Source organism: Orbicella faveolata, unplaced genomic scaffold (assembly GCF_042242905.1).
Source record: "Orbicella faveolata isolate gen_17 unplaced genomic scaffold, um_ofav_v1 contig_24, whole genome shotgun sequence".
NCBI classification, from domain to species: Eukaryota; Metazoa; Cnidaria; class Anthozoa; order Scleractinia; family Merulinidae; genus Orbicella; species Orbicella faveolata.
The window spans coordinates 23211921-23239649 of NW_028301552.1; the positions used below are offsets into that span (position 1 = coordinate 23211921).

General features: G+C 38.9%; 1 protein-coding gene across 1 annotated transcript; it reads left to right on the plus strand.

Moving 5' to 3' along the window:
* Positions 1-91: 91 nt before the first annotated feature.
* LOC110048188 (uncharacterized) lies at positions 92-26882 on the plus strand. The gene is made up of 10 exons (XM_089292664.1): positions 92-416; positions 8772-8964; positions 12746-12782; positions 15217-15364; positions 16891-17035; positions 18708-18753; positions 19573-19672; positions 23125-23158; positions 25228-25267; positions 26488-26882. Exons 1-10 carry the CDS (start codon positions 298-300, stop codon positions 26562-26564), a joined length of 939 nt encoding a protein of 312 aa, XP_089148790.1. The 5' UTR covers positions 92-297; the 3' UTR covers positions 26565-26882.
* The last annotated feature ends 847 nt before the right edge of the window (positions 26883-27729 follow it).

Here is a 27729-nt window from a genome sequence, read left to right on the forward strand (position 1 = left end):
CGGGGTCCATCAGCCTCTCCTCCTAGATACTCGTCCACCTCTACCCTCCCCGACAAACTCGTCATGGGCAAGTGTGAACTTGTCCAGTTTTTCTTCGTCGATGGAATCCTTCCGTCATAGTGGTTCACGTTCCTTAGGTTTGGAGTTGACGTTTACAACTTCCGTCAGCCGATATGCCCGGCCGATATGCATGTGACACACCTCGTGACTGTCAGGAGCTTTCATTTGTGACTGTCTGCATATTTCGAGTTTCCGTGTAAGCAGCGCCTGCATTAATTCGAGTGGACTGTTAGCAGAATGGATCGTCTGGTGGGTTATCTGTTGCTGGGGTTTGTTTGCACCGCTTTGGGGAAGCATGGAGAGTTACAAGTTTCATCTGCGGAGATGGTAAACACGATCAACACTTTAAATGTGGGGTAAGTGTAAAACAAAAGCTTAGAAGCAGTTAGAAGTACTCGCCAATTAAGTGTGTTTCATAAAACTTTACATTTCAGCTCAAGCTTAGTTTAGCAAACGTTCTAAGAATGTACCAAGTTCAAAAGCATATCTAAGCCTTACGTTAGGCAGAATCTGGTAGCTGCACGCTTCTACATCTATGATAATGTCCTGTAGCTGATTTCCTTGCTTGCAAAGATGCTGAATCATTCCAGCGCCTAAAAATAGGTCTGCAATGCGTAAATGCGTAGCTTAGGAGCTTTCCCAGTCTTTTGCACTATCTTATTAACCGCGCGCCCATGGGCCGAGCGCAGTTCATGGTTTACCCGTGGTTTTTTTTTAACCACGCGGCCATGGGCTGAGCGCGGTTCATGGTTTACCCGTGGTTTTTTTTTTTTCGACTTCTGTGTGAGCAGACCCAAGCTTCCACTCGGCCAAATTTTGAGTCCCGCAACCTGTGATGTTTACTCGCCAAAAGCTGTTGAAACATTAATAAATCTCATCTTTCGCGGGAAAAAATTAAAAACCCAGCGCTCGTCAAAAATTATATTCTTTCACCAGAAATTTACCTCGGAACATATACATATTTATATTCGTTTGAATCGTCGTTGAAATGACCTTTTCCAGATATTTTTTCCTTCGGGGTCAACCGAAACCTCCCATTACAAAATCATGCCGAACCTACACGTTGCAAAAAAAATCTCTTCAAAACCCTGACTTCGAAGCGATATAACACTTCAGCGTTAATAGCTACCACACATCGGCAGACGGTAAATCTATTCCTTAACAATCCAGCTTTATCGTGTTAAAATTTCAGCGAAATCGAACAAAACCAGAATTAATTAGAATTTTTTTGTGACCTCACTCCCCAGACTTGACCTAACAAAGGAAGCAACAGTCGCCCATAGCAACTGAAAAACACCAACATAACAAAGCCGACGTTTCGGCCAAAAAACTCCAGAATTATCGCCTGCGAGCTTAAACGTGACTGGGAACATCTTTTTCGAACTTTTTTCAACTGATTTAGACGAAAGACTGGCCTCGGCGGGCTACAAAACAGACCAAGAGAAAAACAGAACAAGACAGCAGAACAAGCCGATAATATTTCATCGCATGGCTTTCGGCATGAAAACGAAAATACAGCTTACTTCTGGATAAATTCAGCCTTAGAAGCCAGCAACCGGTCCCAAATTACTTTCTGTATCCTTACAAATGTCCTGATTTCCATCTCCGAAAGATTTTGCCCCAATTTTGAGCAAATAAACATTTCGCCGACTGCGACCGCCATTACGGTGGCTTGCATACTAAATTAGTTAACTTAACAAAATTCTCCCGTGGGGGGGATATGACAAATTTGGTGAGAATCAAAAGTAACGCCAATTTTCTGTCACATTTTCAATCTGTGGTCACTGGAGTGACCAAAATCGATACATCGGTCGGGATAGGGTTTTTTTTTATATGACTTGTGTGACTACTTTGCTAGCCCTTTACTCGTGGAAAACACCAATTAAATTTAATCATGACTTTTAAGAAAGAAAGCTGTTGTTAATAGTGTTATTATTGTGTCGTTCATATTGTTCATGCCCATACATATCCCGAAGAAAGTTCTAGATTAAGACCATTACATCATCGGAGATTTGTCAATGGCTACCACTGATGGTGCAATAATACAGTTTTTGTTGATCAAGTGATGTGATGTCTATGGTAAGAAAAGAATCATCAATGACCGCTTTGGAATGTGCACTGCGTTCCGACGGTAGTGCTAAGCAAACAGTTAAATTTTAAAAGCGCGGTTATAAGATCTAACAGATCTTCTTGTTGACTCTTGTGTAAGACGGCCAAAACGGTCGACATAGCAACGACAGATATGAGTGTACGATTTATGAGCTTAGTGACAAAAATAGTGGAGAAAATAACTACAGGAACAAAATAAACGGGAACGAGTGACACTGAAATACAATAAACAAACTAAAATAAGCCTAATGCTAATAAAGAGTATAATAAGCAAAATAAACTAACTTAGCTAAGAAATAACAAAGTAATTTGGTGCAAATAACAAGACAATTGCATAAGGAAGATTGCATGACAAAAGTAAAGAAACAGGAAATTGTGTGACAAAAACTGTCAACATTTGTTGAGTATTATTTTACATTTTGGACATTTTCAGCCTGAATATGAGCTCAATTAGCTCCAGTCTACTCAAAAAGGCATTTGCAACACAGGGGTTTCATTAAGAGCTGGGCACCGGGCAAACTGACCAGCTATAAACAGAGCTTTACTGGGCTGCTTCATCAATAATTTAAATAGTTGCTGTCCCATACTATTTCCCTGAGGCTAACATTCTTCTAAAAAACTGAGTTTATTTCAAGTCATAGAAAACACAATTTTACCAGTTATTATAGGTGTTTGTATCTCTCTTGTATCTTCAAATTGCAAAGTAAATTTTCTCAATATTATTATGCATTATGAAAACTTGTTATGCATGAAAGCCCACTTGAAATTTGTCAAAAGTACATGGCAAATAACTCAATATTTTTCTGCTCTGCTGGAGAAGAGTTTCACGTGAAATTTGAGTCGCAATATATTGAAAGAGTTTATTTATTTTGGGTGTCAAAACAGCACTGTGAAATGCGGAGTAAATAGTTTGTTGAGAATAATTTTGCTAAGGACAGGTGAAATACATGTACTCAGTTATCTATATAAGGAAACTTCAACAAAAGTTTCGACTGCTTACTGCTAGTCTTCTTAAGGTGATAAGGTCGACTGATTGCACGGTATCATTTATTCACAAAGGTCGGCTGTGATTGGTGCATTTCGATCCTCCTATTGTTCCATTGTTCCGGCGAGTAACTGTTCCCTCAGTGGTCCGCTGTTGTACCATTCTCCTGTTGTTGTGTTTTTTGATCGTGGGCATCCATGCTTCAGGAATTTCAATTCCACTATCCCTGTTGATGTTATTAGGGTGAAGTCTTATGGGAATAGCTTCCTTGACCCTACTTGTGTACCAGTGAGGATCTTGATCAATAAACTTGACCTCATTCCAGATAGGATAGTGGCCGGTCTCATCGCTGTGTTCAGAAACAGCGGAAGTCTGGGTACGGGTGAGTCGTATATCCCTGTTGTGTTCTTTGATCCTCTCCTGCATAGATCTCCCTGTTTCCCCAATGTAGACTTTGCTGCACTCACAGGGAATCCTGTAGACAACACCATCTTGTTTAGCCGGGTTGACAGTGTCCTTTGGTCGCACTAAGTTTGACTGAAGTGTCGTGTCCTACTTAAAGACAGTGCGTAAGACAAACGATAATACACTTTATTATTGCATCTACCACGATGAATAACAACGACCTTTTCCTCAACATTAAAATGCCTTTTTTGCATTATATGAAATATTAAATGTACTTCGCATTTCCCCACAAGAGTAAATGGTCTGAAACTGGCCTTGAAATCCACTTACCGTGGAACTCACTGGTTCATGGTTCATCGCTAGATAAAATTTATAATGAAAGTAGCAAAATAGTCTCGGAAATACATTATGCTTGGGAATGTTCTTTTTTTTTTCTGTTTCTGGCTCTTAATTGTCTGTTAAAAGGAAAACAAGTTGTTTACTTTGATCATCAAAATGTAAATTGTCTCTGCTTGTGCCATCATTACATTAACAGCTCGTGCTAGTTCTGTGTTTCTATTGAGTTACATACAGAAACACGATTTTTAGCCAATTAGCACGCATATTTTCTTAGGGCTGTTTTCTAATCTCTGCTATTAATTCCTTTTTAAAGCAATGGAAAGAAGCCAACTTGCACATTACATGCGTACATGTAACTCTCTTTTGGGGTATAGATGCAGAACTCTGCTCATGTGGTTTGCCAACAGCACATTTGTTCATTGATGGTAGAGAAGCAGAGAATTAAAAAAAAAACTCTTGCAAGTTTGTTTTTTGCTAGAAACCTATTGAAGCCAGTAATTATGGAATACTGAATAGAAATTTTTGTGATAACAACTTGTTATGTAATCAGTAAAATATTATGAAAACTGATTTATCCGTTTTTGTGCTCCAAATTGGAGGAAAATGCCTCTCTGCAAGTCTAGGATTTCAAAATTTTCTGGGGGGCATAACCCAGACCCCACTCCCAAACCATGGTTATGGCCAGCACAGGCATCAGTGGGTTAAGGAATCAATTACAGCAAATGTTCACACTATTGATCACTAAACAATTTGGCTTGTCTAGTTTTTTTGCTTCTACTCAGTTACAAGATGTTCTTCTCAAAATTGATACATTTACAAATTGAAGAAGCTAGTCATAAAAGGGGATAAGTGACGATTTTGGTCGCTTTTCTTTTTTCTTGCTCCAAATTAGCTGAATTTTTGCATGTGGTCTTCAATGTAATAGAAAAACGTGTTCCTGTATTTTTGCCGCTGGTTTTTGCTTCGCTTTATAACGACGCCGCTAGGAAAACCGAGTGGTTTTTTGCATACGTAATATCCTGAAAACGAAGCAAAGTTTAGCGGAAAAACTACGGGACATTGCTAAACATACCTAAACAAAACTCTATGCGAAATTTGGAGCGTTTTCAACAAAGTTCACTTTTGATTAAAATACCTAACGCCCTTTTCCCGCCAAGGCTGCAAATAAACGAAGCTGGGCCTTTGTTATGATAAACAGAGCCGATCCTTTGTTATAATAACCAAGCCAAGCCTTTGTTATAAGTCGAAGTCTCGCCTCGGTTTATCATAACAAAGGATCGGCCCGCCGCGACCGCAGGGACTTTGATCTCACTTAGAAAGCAGCAAAATGTCAATTTCACGCAACGTATAAGCTCAAAAATGTTAATTTTAGGTCAAAAAAGGTTTAAATGTTGATTTCACGTTAACGCGTGACGGCAAGGAGGTTGATTTCACTTAGAAACCAGCACAATGTCAATTCCATGCAACGTATAAGCTCAAAAATGTTGATTTTAGGTCAAAAAAGGTTTAAATGTTGATTTCACGTTAACGCGTGACGGCAAGGATGTTGGTTTCACTTAGAAACCAGCAAAATGTCAATTTTACGCAGTGCATAAGCTCAATGATGTTGATTTCAGGTCTAAATAGGTTAAAATGTTGATTTGATGTTAACGCGTGATGGCAAGGATGTTGGTTTCACTTAGAAACCAGCAAAATGTCAATTTCACGCAGCACATAAGCTCAGTGATGTTGATTTCAAGTCTAAATAGGTTAAAATGTTGATTTCGCGTTAACGCGTGACAGCAAGGATGTTAATTTCACTTAGAAAACAGCAAAATGGTAATTTCACACAGCGCATAAGCTCAATGATGTTGATTTCAAGTCTAAATAGGTTGAAATGTTGATTTGACATTAACGCGTGACGGCAAGGATGTTGGTTTCACTTAGAAAACAGCAAAATGGTAGGAGCCCATGATGGGCTCCTGAAAATGGTAATTTCACGCAACGTATAAGCTCAAAAATGTTGATTTCAGGTCAAAAAAAGGTGTAAATGAAAATAAAATGAAACAAATAAACATTTCAATAAGCACTTTTCCAAATATGGCAACGTCTTAAATGGCTAAAAAATCACGAGATAAAACATAGTTTTCGACAAACGCGATCGTAGCTTTATGTCACGCACCGCCATAACTTCCAAGTTCAAAATGCGCTGGTACCTCTTATGCCTGATGAGGATAACAACTTTGGTGGCTGTTTAGTTTTGGATTTAAGAATTTGATGACTCCACGTGAAAACGCTCTATAAATAGGGCTGACAGATTAACAGATTAACCCTTCTGCGCAACGTACAGGTCTCCATACATCTGCACGTCCCCTGATCCCAGAAGCTCAAAACACTACAAATCATGCCGATTTGAAATAAAATCAATGCAAACTGGATCACAGATCTGTTACAATCGATCGCCACTTGCTGGCCATTATTATGTTTAAATCTAGTTACCAGTTCGAGAAACGTCCGCAGAACGTAATCGCAATGCATGCCGGGAAGGATCTTTACACCTCGTGCACGGGAAAACATGGCGGTCGATACAAGACAAATTTTATCACTCTAAGACCAGTTCTCGCTTTCCAAACTTTGACGCTAGCAACGCTTGGCAAATGGGCCACAACTCACCAGAGGGTATTTTTCTTGGGCAAGAACTGCTCTTGGACTTTGCTGCCTGGCTCGATCTGACTTCGAACGCCGATAACACGATTACGGTATATCAGCTGCCTTCGAAGTTTCAGAACACGTTTTGATTCTTTAAAACGTGCTGATGACTTACGGGTTTATCGAGGCTTTATGATGCCTCTCAACCACCAGGCAGGCACACAAGGTACTTTAAAACAATGCTTAAGATATTCGTTGACAGAGCTCTAATGTGGCACATCAACGAACTACGAACGACAGTGTACAGAAAACCGACGCATACCGACAGATTACTTGACGAATCATCCTACAACCCAACTTCACACAAAGCCACGACTATTAAGACTTTGACGAGACGAGCGCAACTAGTTTGTGACACACCGGACAGCTTACGTGACAAAAACAGATACCTTGAACGTGTTTTTCACAAAAACAGCTACAACGCTGAGTTTATTAGACGAAACATTTACCGACCTACTGAAGCTGACACTACGAACAGGAACCCTACGCCTGTTACTACAGTGACTATACCTTACATTAAGGGCACTTCTGAGACCATCTCGCGGATCCTACAGCCCTACAACATTCGTGTAGCCCACAAACCTACAACTACGTTACGACACTTACTGACCAACGTGAAAGACAGAGACGAACCTAACGACAGACAGGGAGCAGTTTACAAGATCAAATGCTCCGACTGCCAGGCTTCCTACATTGGTGAGACTGGCAGAAACCTTAACACGAGACTGACTGAAGACAAACGAGCCACGAGAAATGGTGATACCAACAATCACATTGCTGTACATCATCAACTGACAAACCACAACATTGACTGGGACTCTGCTCAGTGCTTAACCTACAGTACAAACTATTTTCAACGACTGACTCTGGAAAGCTGGTACACTAACCTAGAACAAACGCCTCTTAACAGATGTCAACAATTACCGGCGCCTTACAAACGACTTATCCACGACAGAAACGAAACCGACAAACGGACTTCTAACAGACCGACTTAACAATACACGGACCAAAACCGACCTACTTGACTAACAATAGACGGATCGAAACCCACCAATGACTGATGACAAACTTTACATGAGTCTTTCAGCCAATACCATCATGGCTATACTGACCAATCACGTTCAACGGACCAGACTTATAAGATCATCGACTGACAAACACTATTCACTTGACTCTGAAGATGACTTCTGCTCAGGTTGTCGAAACGTCAGTCACCAACAACAGTTCTTTTCAGAACTACACTCACCCGGACGATCACACTATACGAACTACATCTCTTTTTTGTTTGATGGCATTTCGTTTGACGCTCGATCAATTCACATGTTTTGTTCACATCACAATAACCGGTGTAAACAATCCGTTCCCAGATTTCCGCTCTATATGCTGTGGCATTTGGTTTTGACTTCATACACTATAAACAGTCTGCCTGTTTGCTGTTCAACAAATAAACTCCTAAAGACATGGCTAGGAAAAGCCAAGTTTTTTGCCTACGTTTTAACTCGAAAACAAAGCAAAAACCAGTGACAAAAATACAGAACCAGGTTTTTCTATTACATTGAAGACCACATGCAAAAATTCAGCTAATTTGGAGCAAGAAAAAAGAAAAGCAACCAAAATCGTCACTTATCCCCTTTTATGACTAGCTTCTTCAATTAATCTGATCACTGTCTACCTTTCCATTATCAGCTATTTCCGAGCTTTTGCATTGTTGCTTCTTTTTGAAGGGAAATTATCAGATCACTCTAACTTGTTATCTTATTCTCAAGGGTAAAATAAAAATTATCATATGCTAAAGTTAAAATGGCAGAAGAACTTATTTTCACAAGCAAATTCATAATGCTCAGAGGATTTTTTCAGACTGGATGATGGTCTGCCCAAGCTCTCAATTTTGTCACATTGATTTTAGTTGCCGGGCTGGTAACTTCCATTTCAAGTTAGTCACCATCTCCAAAATTCTAATCGCCATGGGTGACTTGAATGGTCGTAACTTGGAGGGTTTTCAAAGGAATGGAATTAAACCTGACTTTTATCTTTTACAGATTGTCAGTTGTATTAATAGTACTGTGGAATTTAATTATTACCATTGCATACACGTCCAATTTCCAAGACAGAACAATACACATAAGCTTTTCATTCACACAGTGAATTGATTTATAACTTATCTAAGTGAATGTTTTATGAATAGGTGGGAGGCTACTGTTTACAGGCAGTTTGCAGGTATGGACTGGGCAGACGTCAAACATATGCTTGGCAGTTATGGTGCATGGCCCAAAGACTCTCCTCCAAAGGTTCTTAAAAAAGATGTAGCCAGTGACATTCCAGACAGCTTTGATGCACGCCAAAAGTGGCCTGGGTCCATTCATGATATAAGAGATCAGGTAACATTTACTTTGGCCAGAACCACTTAAATTGTAGGGAGCAGAGCTTCTTAAAGAAAACACTAACTACAGTAGAAGCTCTCTTAAAAGACACTTTCGTAAGTGGAGAGCTCTACTAACGACCGCCTTCACAAAATCCCATTTAAACTCCCAAACACTGTGTTAAATTACTCATTCCTGTAAGTGGACATTCTTGTAAGCGGCCGCAGACACTTGGTGGGCTTACGATCTAGACTTTTCCTTTGTTTTTAAGCTTCTGTAAATGGACACTTGAAATAAATTGGGCCTGACTTTGAAAGATACTTAAAAACATTAAATTTTGTAAACTGTATCAGTGCTTTTTGCTGCAGCTAGACTGTTGATGCTAATGTTAATGCTGGCAGCAATTGAAAGGCCGCGTGCAAGAACGTCCCCTAGATTTTTTGGCCATTTTGAAAGTGTTCAAAAATAGCTGAATTTTGGCATGTAGGCTTCGTTGTACCTGAGAAACATTGCTCTGAATTTTTTTTGGCTGGGGCGCTCTTCGTTCTCGAGAAATAACGTATGCAAAAAGCTCAGTTTTCCAAGCGGCATCTTTTGGAGATCTCTTGTTGAACAAAAAACAAAAGAAACCTTATTATTTTGTTGAACAGCAAACAGGCAGACTGTTTATAGTGTATTCCACTGAATCTTAGCTGTCTTAAAGTCAAAGGAAAATAGTATATAGACCGGAAATCTGGGAACAGATTGTTTACATCGGTTATTGTGACGTAAACACAACACGTGAATCGATCGAGCGGCAAACAAAATACCATCGAACGAAAAAGAGATGTGCCGCATTAGAGCTCTGTCAACTAATATCTTAAGCATTGTGTTAAAGTACCTTGTGTGCCTGCCTGGTGGTTGAGAGGCATCATAAAGCCTCGATAAACCCGTAAGTCATCAGCACGTTTTAAAGAATCAAAATGTGTTCTGAAACTTTGAAGGTAGCTGGTAATCGTGTTATCGACGTTCAAAGTCAGATCGAGCCAGGCAGCAAAGTCCAAGAGCAGTTCTTGCCCAAGAAAAATACCCTCTTGTGAGTTGTGGCCCATTTGCCAAGCGTTGCTAGTATCAAAGTTTGGAAAGCGAGAACTGGTTTTTGAGTGATAAAATTTGTCTTGTATCGACTGCCAAGTTTTCCCGCGCACAAGGTGTAAAGACCCTTCCCGGCATGCATTGCGATCACGTTCTGCTCGTGTTTCTCGAACTGGTAACTAGATTGTTTCGGCTTTTTTCATTTAAAGATAATAATGGCCAACAAGTAGCGATCGATTATAACATAGATCTGTGATCCAGGTTGCATTGATTTTATTTCATATCGGCATGATTTGTAGTGTTTTGAACTTCTGGGATCAGCGGACATGCAGATGTATGGAGACCCGTACGTTGCGCAGAAGGGTTAATTTGTTAATCTGTTAGGTGGTGCGTGACATAAAGCTACCATCGCGTTTGTTGAAAAATGTGTATTTATCTCGTGATTTTTAGCCATTTAAGACGTTGCTGTATCTGGAAAAGTGCTTATTTGATGTTTATTTGTGCAGTGCAGATAATCATTGTCCCAGATAACCAAAGTAAGTTCCAGATGTTAACACTATTTTCCGGCTGCCATATTTTACCTATTTAAACCTGAAATCAACATTTTTGAGCTTATACGCTGCGTGAAATTAACATTTTGCTGTTTTCTAAGTGAAATCAACATCTTTTCCATCACGCGTTACGTGAAATCAACATTTTAATCTATTTAGACCTGAAATTAACAATTTTCAGCTTATAAGTTGCGTGAAATTAACATTTCGCTGTTTTCTAAGTGAAAGCTGGTGAAAGCAACATCCTTGCCATCACGCGTTAACGTGAAATCAGCATTTTTACCTATTTAGACCTGAAATTAACAATTTTTAGCTTATAAGTTGCGTGAAATTAACATTTTGCTGTTTTCTAAGTGAAATCAACACCCTTGCCGTCACGCGTTGATGTGAAATCAGCATTTTTACCTACTTAGACCTGAGATCAACAATTTTTAGCTTATAAGTTGCGTGAAATTAACATTTTGCTGTTTTCTAAGTGAAATCAACACCCTTGCCGTCACGCGTTAACGTGAAATCAGCATTTTTACCTATTTAGACCTGAGATCAACAATTTTTAGTTTATAAGTTGCGTGAAATTAACATTTTGCTGTTTTCTAAGTGAAATCAACATCCTCTCCGTCACGCGTTAACGTGAAATCAGCATTTTTACCTATTTAGACCTGAAATCAACATTTTTGAGTTTATACGCTGCGTAAAATTAACATTTTGCTGTTTTCTAAGTGAAATCAACATCCCTACCGTCACGGGCTAACATGAAATCAACATTTAAACCTTTTTTTGATGTAAAATCGACATTTTTGAGCTTTTACGTTGCGTAAAATTGACATTTTGGTGCTTTCTAAGAGAAATCAACATCCTTGCCATCGCGCGTTAACATGAGTCAACATTTTAAGCACTTTTGACCTGAAATCAACAAATTTGAGCTTATATAAGCAGCGTGAAATTGACATTTTGCTGGTTTCTAAGTAAAATCAAAGTCCTTGCGGTTGCGGCGGGCTGATCCTTTGTTATAATAAACCGAGGCGAGACTTCGACTTATAACAAAGGCTTGGCTTGGCTATTATAACAAAGGATTGGCTCTGTTTATCATAACAAAGGCCTGGCTTCGTTTATTTGAAGGACTCGGCAGGAAAAGGACGTCAGGTATTTTAATCAAAGGTGAACTTTGTTGAAAACGCTCCAAATTTCGCATGCAGTTTCGTTCAGGTATGTTAAGCAATGTCCCGTAGTTTTCGTGCTAAAGTTCACTTCGTTCTCGAGATATTGCGTATGCAATAAACCACTCGGTTTTTCCAACCTGTGTGCCTTTTTTGCATACGTTATTTCTCGAGAACGAAAAGCAACCCAGCGAAAAAAACTTCAGGGCAATGTTTCTCAGGTGAAACGAAGCCCACATGCCAAAATTCAGCTAGTTTTAAGCACTTTCAAAAATGGCTGAAAAATCTAGGGGACGTTCTTGCATGCGGCCTTTCAATTATGATTGGTTCTTTAATCACTAAGAGCCACTTGTAGTACTGCAGTATATAGTACTGTGTATATGCAGTTATTGCCATTATTGTGGCATCGCACATGCAAATTAAGCAATAAAATAAAACAAAAAATAGCTTGGTGGCATCTTTGCATTCCCAATGTTTATTGTAAGCTGGACATTAACTACCGTAGGTGGCCATCTTTCCTTTACAACTCTAGTGGCTACTTACAAGAACCTATTCTCATAAGCAGCCAGCTCCAGTTATGGACAGCTTTTTTGCGTCCTAAGGGTGTCTGCTTACGAGGGCTTCCACTGCATTATTTAATCAAGTATTTTTGTTTGTGCACTATTGGTCTAAATGCATCACATGATTCCATTTGCTCAATTTCCCCAAGTTTCAAAACTGCGGCCCGTGTTGCAGAAAAAATTTGAAGTATAATGGACACAATAGCCTCCATTTGGTGTAAAAATATGCTTGGATTAATGTTCTCAAAGCTCCCAGTGTTCACTTCTCAGAAGAGATAATGTCCATGCCATTGGATAAATATCCAAGGCCGCAAGCATATTATTTGTTTTGCCAAATGAAGGGTATTATTTTTAAACTGAACAGATAATGTCAGTGGATAAACTTATATCCAAGCATATTATTTGTTACGCCAAATGAAGACTATTCTTTTTATACATGTTTATTGCTGTGTTATAGGGAGATTGTGGAAGTTGCTGGGCATTTGGAGCTTCAGGTGGGTGAAATAATATGTCAACTAAGTGTAAAATACATGTATACTTGAAATTGCCAGCAACAGAATTTGTGACAAATTCATCCTGGTGACTGTTACCAACACCTGCTTATTCTGAAAACACTGATGTCCTGATTACATGCATGCTATTTTTTCGTTTGTAGGCCATGTTCAATATATCAATATTCTAACATGGCTCCGAGGCTTTCGGGGCACATGTCTATATGTGGAGTTGTTTTCTTTGTATCCAAGTGTCTTTTGGGAATTGAGAAACAAAAGAACATTAAAAGAATTACAATTCTGACCTGAAAGCCTCGTAGCCATGTTAGAATTGCTACTAACAGTCATCATCATCATCATCATTATACTTCTAACACCTCAGGATGGTATGTAAGGGCACATGCCAACTCTTTCCACCTTGCATGGTCTTTCCCCATATTTTCAATCTGCGTCCACAAGGCAAAGCCAAGTCTGCACCATTCACTCTCAACCATTCGATGCCAAGTTGTCTTGGGTGTACCTCTTCTTCTTCTACCTTCAGGGCTCCATGTGAAAGACACCTTAGCATTGTTGATATTCTCAGGGCCTAGAACACGGCATAACCATCTCCACTGCTTATCTGTAATCATGTCAGAAACAGGCATCATCCCAACTTCTGTAAATCTTTGTTTGTAATCTTTTCTGACCAAAAGATTAAAAAAACTTTCCTTAAGCACCTCCTCTGGAATCTGTCCAACTGGCAGGCATCATGTTCAGTCATCTTCCATGTTTCTGTGCCATATAAAGTAGAACAGCTAGGGCATTAGCATTGAGGATTTTAAGTGTGGTCTTGTAGCGGTAAGCTGTTGAATTCCATACTGGTTTGAGCTTTACAAAGGCACCTCTAACGAGGGATAGCCTCCTGCTGATATTTGTCTCTGTTCTGCTGGATCCTCTCCTCTCAGAACTAAAGTAGACAAATTTGTCCACATCCTCCAAGGGTGTTCCATTATAAAGATTTGATGCTGAGATTTACTATTAAGCCTCATGATCTTGGTTTTCTTAGTGTTGAATTCTAATCCAGTGAAACTTGCAACAGCTTGTAACCTTCCTGATTTCTACTGCATATGAGCGCAGTTACAGGCTAGTAATGTGACGTCACCTAAGACCTCTGCATCTGTGTTAATGTATTTGTGTTACTGTCTTAAGGTGTTTGTCATCAACCAGTCTACTGCCACAATAAACAAAAAGCCTGACATGATGCAGTCCCGAGGAATGCCAGTTTTGACATCAAACCAGTCTGACATCTTACCATTATCAATGACATTACAGCAGCTGTCCTCATACATTGCTCTGATCAAATCTACAAACTCACTTGGTATCCCATAATGTCCCAGAATCTTCCATAATCTGCTACAATCCAAGCTGTCAAACACCTTTGTAAAATCCAGAAAGTTGATGTACAGTGGTGTTTGCCACTCGATGGACTGTTTAATGATGTTTCTGAGGATAAACACATGCCCAATAGGTCCTCTCCCTTCCCAAAATCCAGCTTGCTCACATCTCAACTTTGGGTCAATGCCCTCTTTGATATGTTCAATAACCAGCCTACCAAGAACCTTACTTGGTACAGAGAGTAAGGAGATTCCCCTGGGATTGTCGCATTTAGTCAAATCACCCTTCTTCGGTACTTAAACAATCATAGCCTTTGTCCAATCATCTTGCACCTTCATGTTCTCACGTATATGCTCAAACAATGTACGGTTTACCCAAATAGGCCATTTACAGCAGTTGGTCAAGTGACCGATAATTTCTAAACGTTTTGCTACAGCTACATAAATTTCAGAACTGGAAAGAGCATGATTAAATGGTGAGCACACTAATTTTTAGACCAACGCTATGTAAGGTTGATGATTTGAATATTGCAAAAATAAGAAGGTTTTGCATGGAAGCAAGGACGCTTTGCCCTCCAGAAGACCTTATTAATTAATTAGTTATTTCCAGTATTAATCACTACAAAAGGGAGCTGCTTTTATAGAACAGTTGGAGACAGTATGGGGAAATGTTAGGAAGAATTAAAAACTCCAGGCGCTAAACTGAAAGGCAGAGATTTTATATATGGCAGTTCGAAAAACTTGGAAAATTACAAGGATTAATTTGTATGGAAAACCCTGGAGTATGACTGGAGGGAAATGCATCTTCTTCTCATTCTAATCCTTTTATTTCTAACTTCTATAAAAATTTCCTCTTAAAGGTTATGAACCTAAAAAGTTGCATGTACATATATAAGCTTTGTAAATGTTCTTTCCATTTCTGATAACATTTATGCATCACCAATGACTAAATCAGTATGTTTGGTCGCATGACCAACTGTTGCAAAAAGAATATTGAACACAAGCAAAAAGTGACTGATATAGGTTGAAAGATCAATAACTTAGACGTATTATTTGGTTTGCAGAAGCATTGTCTGACAGATTTGCTATTGTCAGTAACAATGCAATTGATGTGGTGTTGTCGGCACAGCAGCTTGTTGACTGTGATACAAGAAATGATGGTTGTGAAGGTGGCTGGCCATTATTGGCATGGGATTACATGAAGGAAGTTGGGTGGGTTTCATACAGGGATTTTACATTTATTGCATAGTAACTATAAAACCCTGCGACAATATGGAAAAACTTAAAACCATTTTGGTTTAAAAACAACGACAACGTTTCCACGTTCACTTAACATCATTGTCAAGTCAACTGAGTGAATAAAATGGGCTCAAATTTAAATATAAACAAAGAATTCCTAAGAGACACGAATGTAAAGAAACCAATGATAAAAAATTGATAAAAAAATTCTGAAAAGTGCTAAAACATATATAATATAAAATATTTACATGCAAAGAGTCACGTAAAAAGTTTGGCATGAATTGAGTCTTTCTGTGTAATCAGCACAGGGCTCAAATTGAGCCCTGTGTTGTCGTTTTTAAACCAAAATGGTTTTAAGTTTTTCCATATTGTCGCAGTGTTTTATAGTTAAATTTTCAAGAAAATCTCTTCCATTGCATAGTAATCAATGTCTAATAAACAATAATGCAAATCATATTTTTCTACATGATTACATGAGGTCGATTATACTTGTATGAATATTGTGTCTCCCTTACAGGGTGAACAAATTGACCAGCTGTACAAATTACAAATTAAACCATGCAAAATATACTTTCTGCAGTGCTGTTTTGGTTTACATGTGTGAAGGAGACTGCTTGATTAATAATTATTTTCATCCTATAATTGAAACACAGTCTATAGGTGAAAGGAAGAGGGTTGTCCAATATGCTCAAATGGAGTCCAATGGAATGGCACTCAAGCCATCGGTATTCCATTGGTGAAATGCATCTCACTGTGGGGACTTAGAATATTAAGTGTTAATGAGATGCAGTTTACAAATGGTTCACCAATCAACTGAGGAGCTTTTCATTTGTACCAATGGTATGAACTGTGAGGCTTCTTTGATGAACAGTGATCATTTACCAATGGTACAATTGGTGAGGGTGTTTTGACGATTGGTATCTGTTCGTGTATATTGGACATGCGTGGAGGGAAAGGAACATCCCATATATGAGTAAGAAAATTACCATTAGTTGTAAGCTTAAATCATAACAGCCAGTTATTAATCATATTTCAAGACATTTCATTGAATACTTTTATCTGAGATACTGAATTTGCAGTTAATGAAATACCATATGCAGAGTACGACATTGGTGCAAACATTTCACCCTAAAGCCAATTTAAATTCCCACTTGTTGTGTGTGGTTTGTTGGAAAATCAAAACAATTTCTTTGGTTGGGGTGCACAAAACCTAAATGACTGTAACAAATGCCCAAGTCTCCATTTATGACGATAAGAATTCTTGCCAAAGATTGCCCAGGTAAATTAATGTCCAAAAAACTATTTGAATGATCCAAAGTTCAACTATGTATTTATGTTGATATGTGGTTTGATAAAGCATCACGTACATTTAGTGCCTTGGATAATCCTTTCAGGGTTCTTTGTAATTGTTTATTAAGTTTTACATGTAAAATCATTATAACTGTGAGGATCATATCTTCACCTGTGTCTTAATTCGTCTTTTTGTTTTTGATTACCAGCCTGTTGACTGTGGATTGTTATGGTCCATATACAGCAAAAGATGGAGTATGCAAATTTAATGGCACAGTGACATCTCAGTGCCCTAGTGGTTCTGGAGTGCCAAGGGCTTACCACACAAAAAATGCATATGCTGTGGCCCCAACTGTAAGTACTCTCCTTCAAAATTACTTATTTTATTTCTTATATATTTGTCTATTTCTTCAGTTATATCATCATCATCATCGCCATTTATTTGCCACATAAATAATAACAAAAGGTATTGACAATACTCAAAAAGCAGCGAGGAGACCTCCAAAAAAAAAGTATCATAGTAAATGGTTTGAACCCAGGAGTATCAGTAGTTCGTATAGTTGATCATCTGGGTGAGTGTAGTTCTGGAAAGAACTGTTGTTGGTGACTGACGTTTCGACAACCTGAGTGGAAGTCATCTTCAGAGTCAAGTGAATAGTGTTTGTCAGGTGATATATCAACCACACAACCGAGAGAGGTGCAATCAAATAGAATTACCTTGAACCAGTGACCTGAAGACTGAGCACCACTTAAAACAGTCATAAATTAGCCTACGAGTAGTCCCTCTTTCACTTAGTGCATCGTGCGTGACGCAAAAGAAAACCGCTAGAAAAAAATGGCCGTGTGAAATCCTGGAGGCAAGGAGCACGCAAAAGGATTTCGGATGGCCATTTTTTTCCTTGCGGTTTTCTTTCGCATCACGCACAATGGACTAAGTGAAAGAGGGACTACTCATAGTCTAGTCATAAATAAATTTTAGATCCTTTAATTACAGGTCTTGAGCTATGAAAATAATTTGTGTAATTATTTCATTTAAAAGAATGTATAGAGATTCTGTGTACACATAATTACATATTACCCAGTGTATTACTATTAATTGTAAAACTGTAGTTTTATTAGTGTTATAATTGTTGACTGAAAGGTGACTCACAATGGTTTCCAGCATTTTTCAGTATTGCATCTTTGATGAATCAATACCACCATTCTTTTTCAGTTGATGCTAGTTTGATAATGGTATCAAACAAATGTCAAAACATTGGTAAACAAGTCATGATTTTTGCTTTAAGTGCAAAAAAACTCAAAAAATAGAATCTGGTGACCCCAGGTTTTTTACTACTGGATTGCAATCAGCTTATAATTTTTAAAAGTTAATAAAACAGTCCTGGGAGTGGGTTCAGAGCCGCCTTAAATTTGTGAAAAATTACTGAAAACTGTTGTTAGCCACAGCAAAATCCATAACTAATATCGTAACAGTTCATTTCATTTTATACATTTTAACTCTATGTCATGTTTATGTGATTATTTATTGATTTGTTTTTGGTAGCCAGTAATAGCTATTTACAAGTATCTTTGATTTTTATTCTATCCCCCCCCCCCCCCCCCCTCTTCCCTATTTAAGCTAAGTATTGGTGCAGTGTATATTAACTACAATCATGGACCAAAGTCTTGGAACAAATTTGCACTTTTTACGCTTTTGTACACACGCCAGACATGAATAAAACTTCACCTGCCTAGCCTCTCCCCTCTCCCCTTATACAATATTGAAAACTAGTACCTGCAATTTTTCCTGAGATTCAACATTGCATTGGGTTCGGGAGAGGGAACAGCAACATGTTTTTAAAAGGATAGCAGTGCTTTTTCAAACTTCATTTGTAAAACACAGGTAATTCGTTAGATTACGTAAGTGTCCCAAGGCAAACTGACCCCAACATTTCCCTCAAGTGGCTTAGGGGTTTGGGAAACATATTAAGCTTATTCACACACAGTTGAATTGCAACTTAGCAAAGGTGTTATTTGTCTTTTTGAGGTGGAAGCTATTCAGACTGAAATCATGACAAATGGACCTGTTGAAGGTATGATGTTGTGATACAAGTTATCACTTTGTTGTACTGGATGTGAAGAGTAAATCACCACAGGTGTTTAATCGAAATGTGCTGGACAAAATGTTCAGAATGTTTTTATAATGTTGTCTTTCATGGAATTCATTGTTAAAATATTATAATTGTGAAAATCAACTTTATTAACATGTGTGTGTAGTTATTTGTTTCCTTTGTGGAAGGCCTTGTGGCCTGGTGCTTAGTGTATTGGATTTGGATTGAGAGATATGTTGTGTTGATGATATTAAACCTTTCTTTGTGAATGGTATGTGATTAGGTTGCAGTAAATTAGTGTCCCAAATTGCTGGAAGGTTATCTGTGATCCTTTGGATTATAACAGATGTGATCCCTTTTCTCAATAAAAGTTTTACTTTTTTTCTATTCCATTTGTTTTTATCTTCTTTTTGTTATATTTTCTGGTTGTGTCAAGGTGTCTGGTTATAAGGGGCACTTCCCATTCAACGGGAAATTCCAGTTTGAATTTCCAGAAAAATTTCTGGTGGCGAATGGAACAGCACTATTTTTCGTAATCTGGAAAAGAGTATAACCTGCTCGTTTCTGGATTACTTGCCGAGAATTTTCGTTCCATTTGATTTTTCCTCCTGAATTTCAAAATGATTTTCTGTTGAATGGTTCACATTTGGGAAATTCAACAATCTTGGAACTTTCCGGAAACATCACGAGGAATTGTTTTTGTACCATTTGTCTCCCTCTTGATAAATTCGCAATTTTGGTTGAATGGATTAAGCGCCCAATGTTTTTAAATTGTCTGAATAATCTTTCTCTTTATTTCAGCGGATTTCACGGTGTATCAAGACTTTTTTAATTATCAGGGTGGTGTGTATTCACACACAACTGGTGGTGCAGTTGGCGGTCATGCCATTAAGATGCTGGGGTTTGTTTCTGTTTTTCTGTTTTGTTCATTTAACCTTGTGTTGCAGAATTTACATCACACACATACATGTACACATTGATATAGTCAACTGTGAAAAGTTGGACAATTATTTTGTGATCAGGTGAACACTTTCAAGAGAAATTTGCTTCATCTTTTTAATACTAAGTAGCTTACAGTGTCTGTGACTGTCTGTCTAACGACTGCCATAATTTTATTAATCTTATGGCGTTAAACAAGATATCGACCGCCATAGAATACACTTCCTTACGTGTAATTTAACATCTAATAATTACATTAGGCCATCTTCGCTCCTAAAGGGGAGCATAGGGCGTCAACCATGGATCTCCACCTAACTCTGTTACTGGCAGTTCGCTTTGCCTCTATCCACGTGAACTTATTCTTGGCGAGCTCAGCTATCACACTTCGCCTCCAGGATTGCTTTGGGCGACCTCTTCTTCTAGACCCCTGAGGGTTCCACTCGAGAGCGCAACGGGTGATATTATTCTCAGGCTTCCGTAGCGTATGCCCGATCCATCTCCATTTTCTTCTCATAATGCTTTCTTCTATACGTATTTGCCGTGTCCTTTCCCATAGTTCTTCATTTGAAATGACCTCTAGTCAGCGGATGTTCAGGATCTTCCTTAAACACTTGTTGATAAAGGTTTGCAATTTCTTGGGCAGTAGTTTTGTCGATCTCCATGTTTCCGAACCATAAAGAAGGGCAGACTTCACGTTTGTATTGAAAATCCTGAGCTTCGTTTGCAATCTGATACATTTTTCCTTCCACACAGGCATAAGCATTGAGAATGTCGATTGCGCTTTCCTGATCCTGGCTGTTATGTCCTCATCAGTTCCGCCAGTTTCACTAATGATGCTTCCCAAATACGTGAACTCAGACACTCTTTCAACACCTTCCCCGTGGAGTTCCAACGATTCTTGTTGCCTCACGCCAATTCGCATCTCCTTTGTCTTCTGGATGTTGATTTTGAGTCCAACCTGCCCACCAGTCTCTTGTAATCTTTCTCCCTTCTCTTTCATATCAACTAGTCGGTGTGTTAGTAAGCAAAGGTCATCAGCATAATCCAAGTCTTCTAGGCGTTGGGTCAGTGTCCATTGGAGTCCCAAACGTTTACGCTCATATGCATTCTTCGTCACCCAATCAAGTACCATGAGGAATAGCAACGGCGAAAGAAGGCACCCCTGTCTCACACCGGTCTTGACCTCGATGGGGTTGGTCAAAGTTCCTCCATGAAGCACTTGGCAAGTAAAGCCCTGATACTGAACCTTGAGCATATTGATGATTTTGTCGGGTATGCCATAATGACGAAGAATCCTCCACATAGCCTCCCTATCCAAAGAATCGAAGGCTTTCTCAAAATCCACGAATAGCAGGTACAGGGGGATGACCACTCGATTGATTGCTCTACAATAATTCTCAAAGTGGCAATTTGATCGGTACAGGAGCGATCCTTCCTAAATCCCACCTGCTCATCTCTCAGGGCTTCATCAACCGCCACCCTCATTCGGTTCAATATGACCCGGGTTAAGACTATGCTGGGTATCGAGAGCAACATTATTCCCCTCCAGTTACCGCACCGACTAAGGTCCCCTTTCTTTGTCAGCTTTACTAGAAGACCTCTCTTCCAGTCATCTGGAATCTCTTCTTTCTCCCATGCGAAGGTTAAAATTCTATGCAGTGCCTCCACAGTACAAGGACCTCCCTCCTTCAATGCTTCAGGAGGGATGTTATCTATCCCTGGAGCTTTGGCATTCTTTAGTTGAGTGAGGGCTGATCTTATTTCTCCTTTGGAAATAGGTCCGGTGCCGATGTTCAGGGGAACATCTGCAGGCAGAGGATCTGGTAATTGGCTTGGGGCTGGTCTGTTCAATACGGATTCAAAATGCCTCTTCCATCGCTGGAGCTGATCTTCCATTTTCGTCAAGAGAGTTCCATCTTCACTTCTAATTGGGCGATTCTGGTTGCATCTTATCCCACTAAGTTTTCGTGTTGTCATATATAGTGTTCTTAGATCATTGTTGTTAGCCGCGTCTTCTGCTTCTCGTGCAATGCTCTCAATTAAATCCCTTTTGTCTCTTCGGCAAGATTTCTTAAACTCTCTATTCTTTTCATTGTAGTATCTGGTTGCTTCACGTTTCCCTTGTCTCGTTCGAGCGTCATTCAGTATCTGCTTCGCCTTTCGTCTTTCTTCAACCTTCCTGTAAGTCTCGTCAGACAGCCACTCCTTCCGAGTCCTTTTCATACGTCCGAGAACACTTCCACATGTATCAACAAGTATCTTCTTGGTTTTCTCCCATTGTGCATTGATGTCAGTATCTTGGGCCCGTTCATCTTCATCCCCGCTTGGATTTCTTACTATTTCTTCTTCTTCCTCTTGAAGGGATAGGGATTCAAACCGGTTTTGCAACTCAATTTGAAAGGCCTGTTTTGTGTCAGGGTCTCTCAATTTCATGACATCAAATTTCCATCTTGTATTTACGAACGGCTTTCTTGCAGCCAGCTTGATCTTCAGAGAGGCCACCACAAGGTGATGGTCAGAACCAATAGTAGCTCCCCTTTTTACGCGCACATCCTGCAGTGAAGTTCTCATCGCTGACTTATAAGAATGTGATCGATTTGGTTTTCAGTCACTCCATCTGGGGATATCCACGTCGCTTTATGTACCCTCTTATGGGGAAAGAGAGTTCCACCAATACTTAGACCGTTCAATGCACAAAAATCCACCAACTCTTCGCCATTTTCATTCACATCTCCAAGTCCTTCCGTTCCCATAATCCTCTCAATGCTGGCATTATTCCGTCCAACCTTTGCACTAAAGTCGCCCATTACGATGAGGATATCTCTATTCGGAACCTTATCGACCACAGCCTGCAGTTTGTTGTAAAATTCCTCTTTCTCATATGTCTCATCATTGTTCGTAGGAGCATAGCACTGTATGATTGTGATCTTTTGAATTTTAGCGTTAATTCTGGCTGTAATAATGCGATCATCAAACGGTTCCCATTCCATCAAGCACTTTTTCGCGTGCCCTGACAATACGATACCGACCCCTCTCTCATGGACATCATCTTTGTTCCCTTTCCCCGAGTATATGAAAAGCTCTCCTGTTGCCAACTCAGTTTCCCCGAATTGGTTCCACCTAGCTTCACTGACTCCCAAGATTTCCAGTCTATAACGTCTATAACGTCTATAACATCTATAACAATGCAGTTGGTCAATTGTGAGGTTTTTTTTAAAAATAGTTTTGTTGTAAGGCTGGGGAACATTTTCAGCACCGCTGACTGAAAAACACTATTCACTTGCCTCTGAAGATGACTTCCACTCAGCTGGTTGTCAAAACGTCAGTCACCAACAACAGTTCTTTTCAGAACTGAACACACCCAGACGATCAATCTAGATGAAGTACTGATACTTAGTTGTTAATGTTTTGTAGATGGGGCCGCTCTGAAGAAGGTGTTGATTACTGGGTATGATTTTCTGTGTCCTTATTTGGACTTCTTACTTGGACCAACAGTTTTACTATTCATTGACTCTTTCATGTCGCTTTATTGTAAGTCCTTTAGTATCGTTATTCCATTGTACTTCTCTAGGAATTTTAATGCTTAATAACTTTTCAAGCATCAGTAAAGACTAGTTTTTATACATAAAGTGAGTTTGCCTTCTTGGGCACTAATTTGTCAGATGAAGAGTCCGACGTTTCGGCACTACTGCTGTCCTTGCACACCTGAAAAACTTGACACCTTTTTTACGCTGATGAAAGCAGTAATGCCGACATATCGCACTTTTCACAAGACATTTTAGTACCAAAAAGACAAACTTTACTTTAGTATCTGTTATGGTGCTACGTAGTTTTCCGTTTATTCTACTTTCGAAGAATAACTGTTATTATTATTTAGCTCTTATTAACCGAGCAGGAGGTCTGTATGACTTAGCTCGGTTAATAAGATGTTTATTATATGGCAAAGAAGAAAACTTTTATTCGTTTAATGTAACTGGTTTGCTGACATTTTGCTTGCAAACGGAGATGAGTTTAACGTAAACCTGCCGGAATGTGCTTGTCCTCTTTACTTGTTTTTTTTGTCATCAGGCTTTTTGGCACTTCCATAAATGATTGAGAAGAAAGTAAAAGAAAACGGTGAACATTTTTGTATTTTAGTTTGCTACAATTTCAACGCAAAATGAAACCAATCTAGATGCCGGTCTAGATGCCTACAAATTTTTATGTAAACTAGATTACATCTTACATTGTAAATTTTTTTTTTTTAATTCTTATTTTGTAATTATTCTTTATTGTTTATTTATACACGACCCCACAAGCTGCAAGCTTAATTACTTATCGTGTTTAAATAAAGGTTACTTACTTACTTACTTACTTACTTACTTACTTACTTACTTACTTACTTACTTACTTACTTACTTACTTACTTACTTACTTACTTACTTACTTACTTACTTACCGGTCTAGATGGGAAAATCTAGACCGCGGTCAATATCGATATCAGCCAATCAAATTCGTGAATTCGGTAGTTCCCAGTCCTTGTGAGACACAGCCATATAATAATTCTGGATATTAAATTGATCAGTTAGGCCCGGTTTAAACGTCGCATTTTACATGCACCGAATCTAATTGCTGAATTAAGTGCATGTAAAATGCGACGTTTAAATCAATTAAATGCGACATATTTCAATTAAATGCGAGTTCAGTCGAATATTCGACTGATGTAGTCGAATATACGACTGAAGTTCGACAGTTGATTTAAGCGCCGCATTTTACATGTGCCGAATCTAATTCATAAATTATGTTAAATTATATTTTGCCCATAACTCCACAGTTTTGTGCTGCATGGCATGCGCACAACAAGCTGAAGGGAATTTTTCGCGGCAGTTGCAGCAGGAGATGTATCACGTAGAAGGAAGGCTGCTGAAGATGCCAATATGTGTGGTTCTTGCTTCGCTCCGATCGTGTAATGTAGTTATGCAAAACCAATTAAGCTTAAGTTTCGGCATTCAAGTAAAAACCGCTCTGTGCTACATGACATGCGGAGCAGGAAAGCAATATGGCCACTGTTGAGTGTAATAGTGTGTGCGGTGGTTCTTACTTCTCTTCTGCAAAGTTATGTAGAAGATGGAGAACGAAGTCTATGAACTTGAATTTGATCAGGAGAGTGAAACGAAAAGCAGAGTTTAAAAGGTAATGCACTGCTATCTGCATTATAAATCGCCCCATTTTGTTTGCTCGAATGGTGTTTGGAAGGTATGAATGGTCTTAACGCAAAATGTGCTCCTTACCATTGTTAGCCGCTTTGGTGGGAAACTTGTAGCGGAGTCAGCTGGGAATGAACACGTCGCTAGCGCTCAGTAATTTTATTCGACAAAAAATGCGACGTTTAAATCAAATCAGCCGAACTTATTAATTCGAGTCGACTAAAATTAGTATTTGATTCGGCACATGTAATGTGCGACGTTTAAACCGTGCCTTATATTTTTAATCACGTTTAAATTACGTGAGATTAATGTTCATTAATTGTCGTTGTAGATTTGTGCCAATTCGTGGGGACCTAAGTGGGGAATGGATGGTGAGTTCAAGTGCAGATGTTACGGTTAAATTCTAATAAAGATTGCCGAATTCTGCGCACACTCTGATTGGTTAAAAACCATGTTTAATCACAGCTTAAAAATGATGAGAATTTGAGAAAAATAGTTAATAATTATATTAGCATTCCAAAATTCTGTTGTGTTCTTAATTTTTGTCGTGTTTTATGACAGCATAATGAGCCCTGTAAAATACATGGCTATGTCTAAGCCCCCACCCCTCCCGCCCACCCCCCTCAACGATACGCTGGAGGAATTTGAAATTGAAGGTTTCCTCGAAAACGCATCAAATGTTTTCCGTCCACACTACACCGGAGGAATTCAAAGACGCAACAATCACCGCATGTTTTGGATTTGTGTTTGAGGAAAAACTCGGACGGGGAACTCAAATGATGCACTTCGTTTTCGAAAAGTTCCGTTTTCAAAATGTTTTCCGTCCCCACCAAACGAAAAGCTGGTGTTTCCTCCTGTTTGAAGAGCGTTTACGAAAAGCTCCGTTTTCGTGACGGAGTAGTGTAGACGGTAGGCCTAACCGTAGAATTAAAGCTGCGTTTTCACAGGTGTAGACGCTGTCTTAGGTGAATAGTAATATGTAATGTTTAGAAACAGCGAAGACAGATTCTTTTTGATATTCAAATTGGCCAAGACCTGTTTGGGTCGTTAGTAGCCTTAAATAGATCTCTGTTAGGCGCATTTATAAAAATGGCTGACTGTAACGCGAAGTTGTTGTTGTATACTTCGTGTAACTACTGTTGTGAACTCTTTCTTGTTTTATACCTTCAAAACCGCAAAGGAAATACACCTTTTTCTGTAAACCTTTGTTAAATCTATGCATGAACTACGCTAGAAAGCTTAAAACGTAAGCGATCCTCACAAAAAAGCAGAGTTTTAGAGCCGAGTGGACTATTTTTGTATCATGAAACCTTTACTTACTCTGAGAATACAGTGTCTTGTCAAAGAGTCCTGCTCCTTCACACGTACCATTCACTGCACATTCTGTGTGTGAACTGTATATTTATTTATATTATAAAAGTTTGCCCTTCGTAATTGCTCTCAATCTTGAAAATTCTTGTACCTTTTTGTTTTATTGCTTCCTTAACATTGTGTTGGCTTTGATTTAGTGGCTATATTTCTGCGGCACTGATAACGTTATGAGTTACCTAGTCTTAAAAGTGATGGTTAATGTAATTGTTTGATTTATCAGGGTTTTTCCTGATTCGCCGTGGTACTGATGAGTGTGGTATTGAAAGTGGTGTGACTGCTGGTATCCCAGCTATGTGAAAGCTGGCAAACAGAATGGCTGGCCGTTACTGACTGGGTTTTAAGAAAACATTGCAGTAGAATTCCAGGAATACAAAACAGAAGCTTAATAGTTTCAATTAGAAGCTAGTAAAGTATAATGTCATAATTTAAAACGTTTTTATATATCTATATAGTTTTATAGTAGCGAAATGCAGTAGAATGCATCTAAGACAGAAGCCATTTATGTTGTTATCGTTTTTATTTTTACATTTTTAGAAATTTCTGTATTTTTTAAGTAATAAGACAATTGACTTGTAAGTAGGTATGCACTGCAAATAAAAGAAATCTTGAATGTTACAGTATTTATTCTGTGTAGCAGGCGCTTCCTTGGCGCATTGTAGAGCTGTGAATTTTCAATTTTAGAGGAGGAAATGAGAATTCCTTCCTGTTTTAGGGCACTGATCATAGATTACGACTCTTTCTCTTTCGGCGCGTAATTTTTTCTGCTTTGATCTCTGAAAGAAATCCATTGTGCTTCAAATAGAAATGAAACAGTATGTGATAAGCTGTGGGAATTTAGAATGTGAGTGTTTGTTTGTTATGCATTCATTTCAGAAGAACCTGGAATACGATGTAGTGATATCGGCGGCGTCGGTTATGCCAAATATTGCAATCTAAGACAATAACTACCTTGACCTTCAGGTGTCGTTTCAGCAGATATATAACGCGCGCTTTGATTGGTTTATTTCTACGAAGGTTTATGCCCGGCTTGCAGCTGGAAATACACTAGAGATTATAATAAACTCATTGACATCTTCAGATATTCCTGGGGAATTTATCAAGGTCTTTGGTACTCCTAATAAACAATTTAACAGCAATGACTACTTAAATACATACGACACAGAAAGGACGAAAAAAAAAAGGAAAAGAGAAGTAAAAACTACGCTGCTCGCTTGAATGACTTGATACTGAACTGAACCCACGGTATGAACTTGAGCTGGGAGTTTGTGTATAATCCGTCAGACCGAAAGGTCCGTATACACACAACTCAGTTCACCATTAGACCGTCTGCCCCATTTTCGCTACCGAAGAAAGAAAAATATCACCATATAGACACTACAGAAAAGCCTTAATCCTACCAGAGAGCTCGGGCCGAGAAAATCAGAAGCATTGTGTATTATCTTTTATGCTGCAGATCGATTAA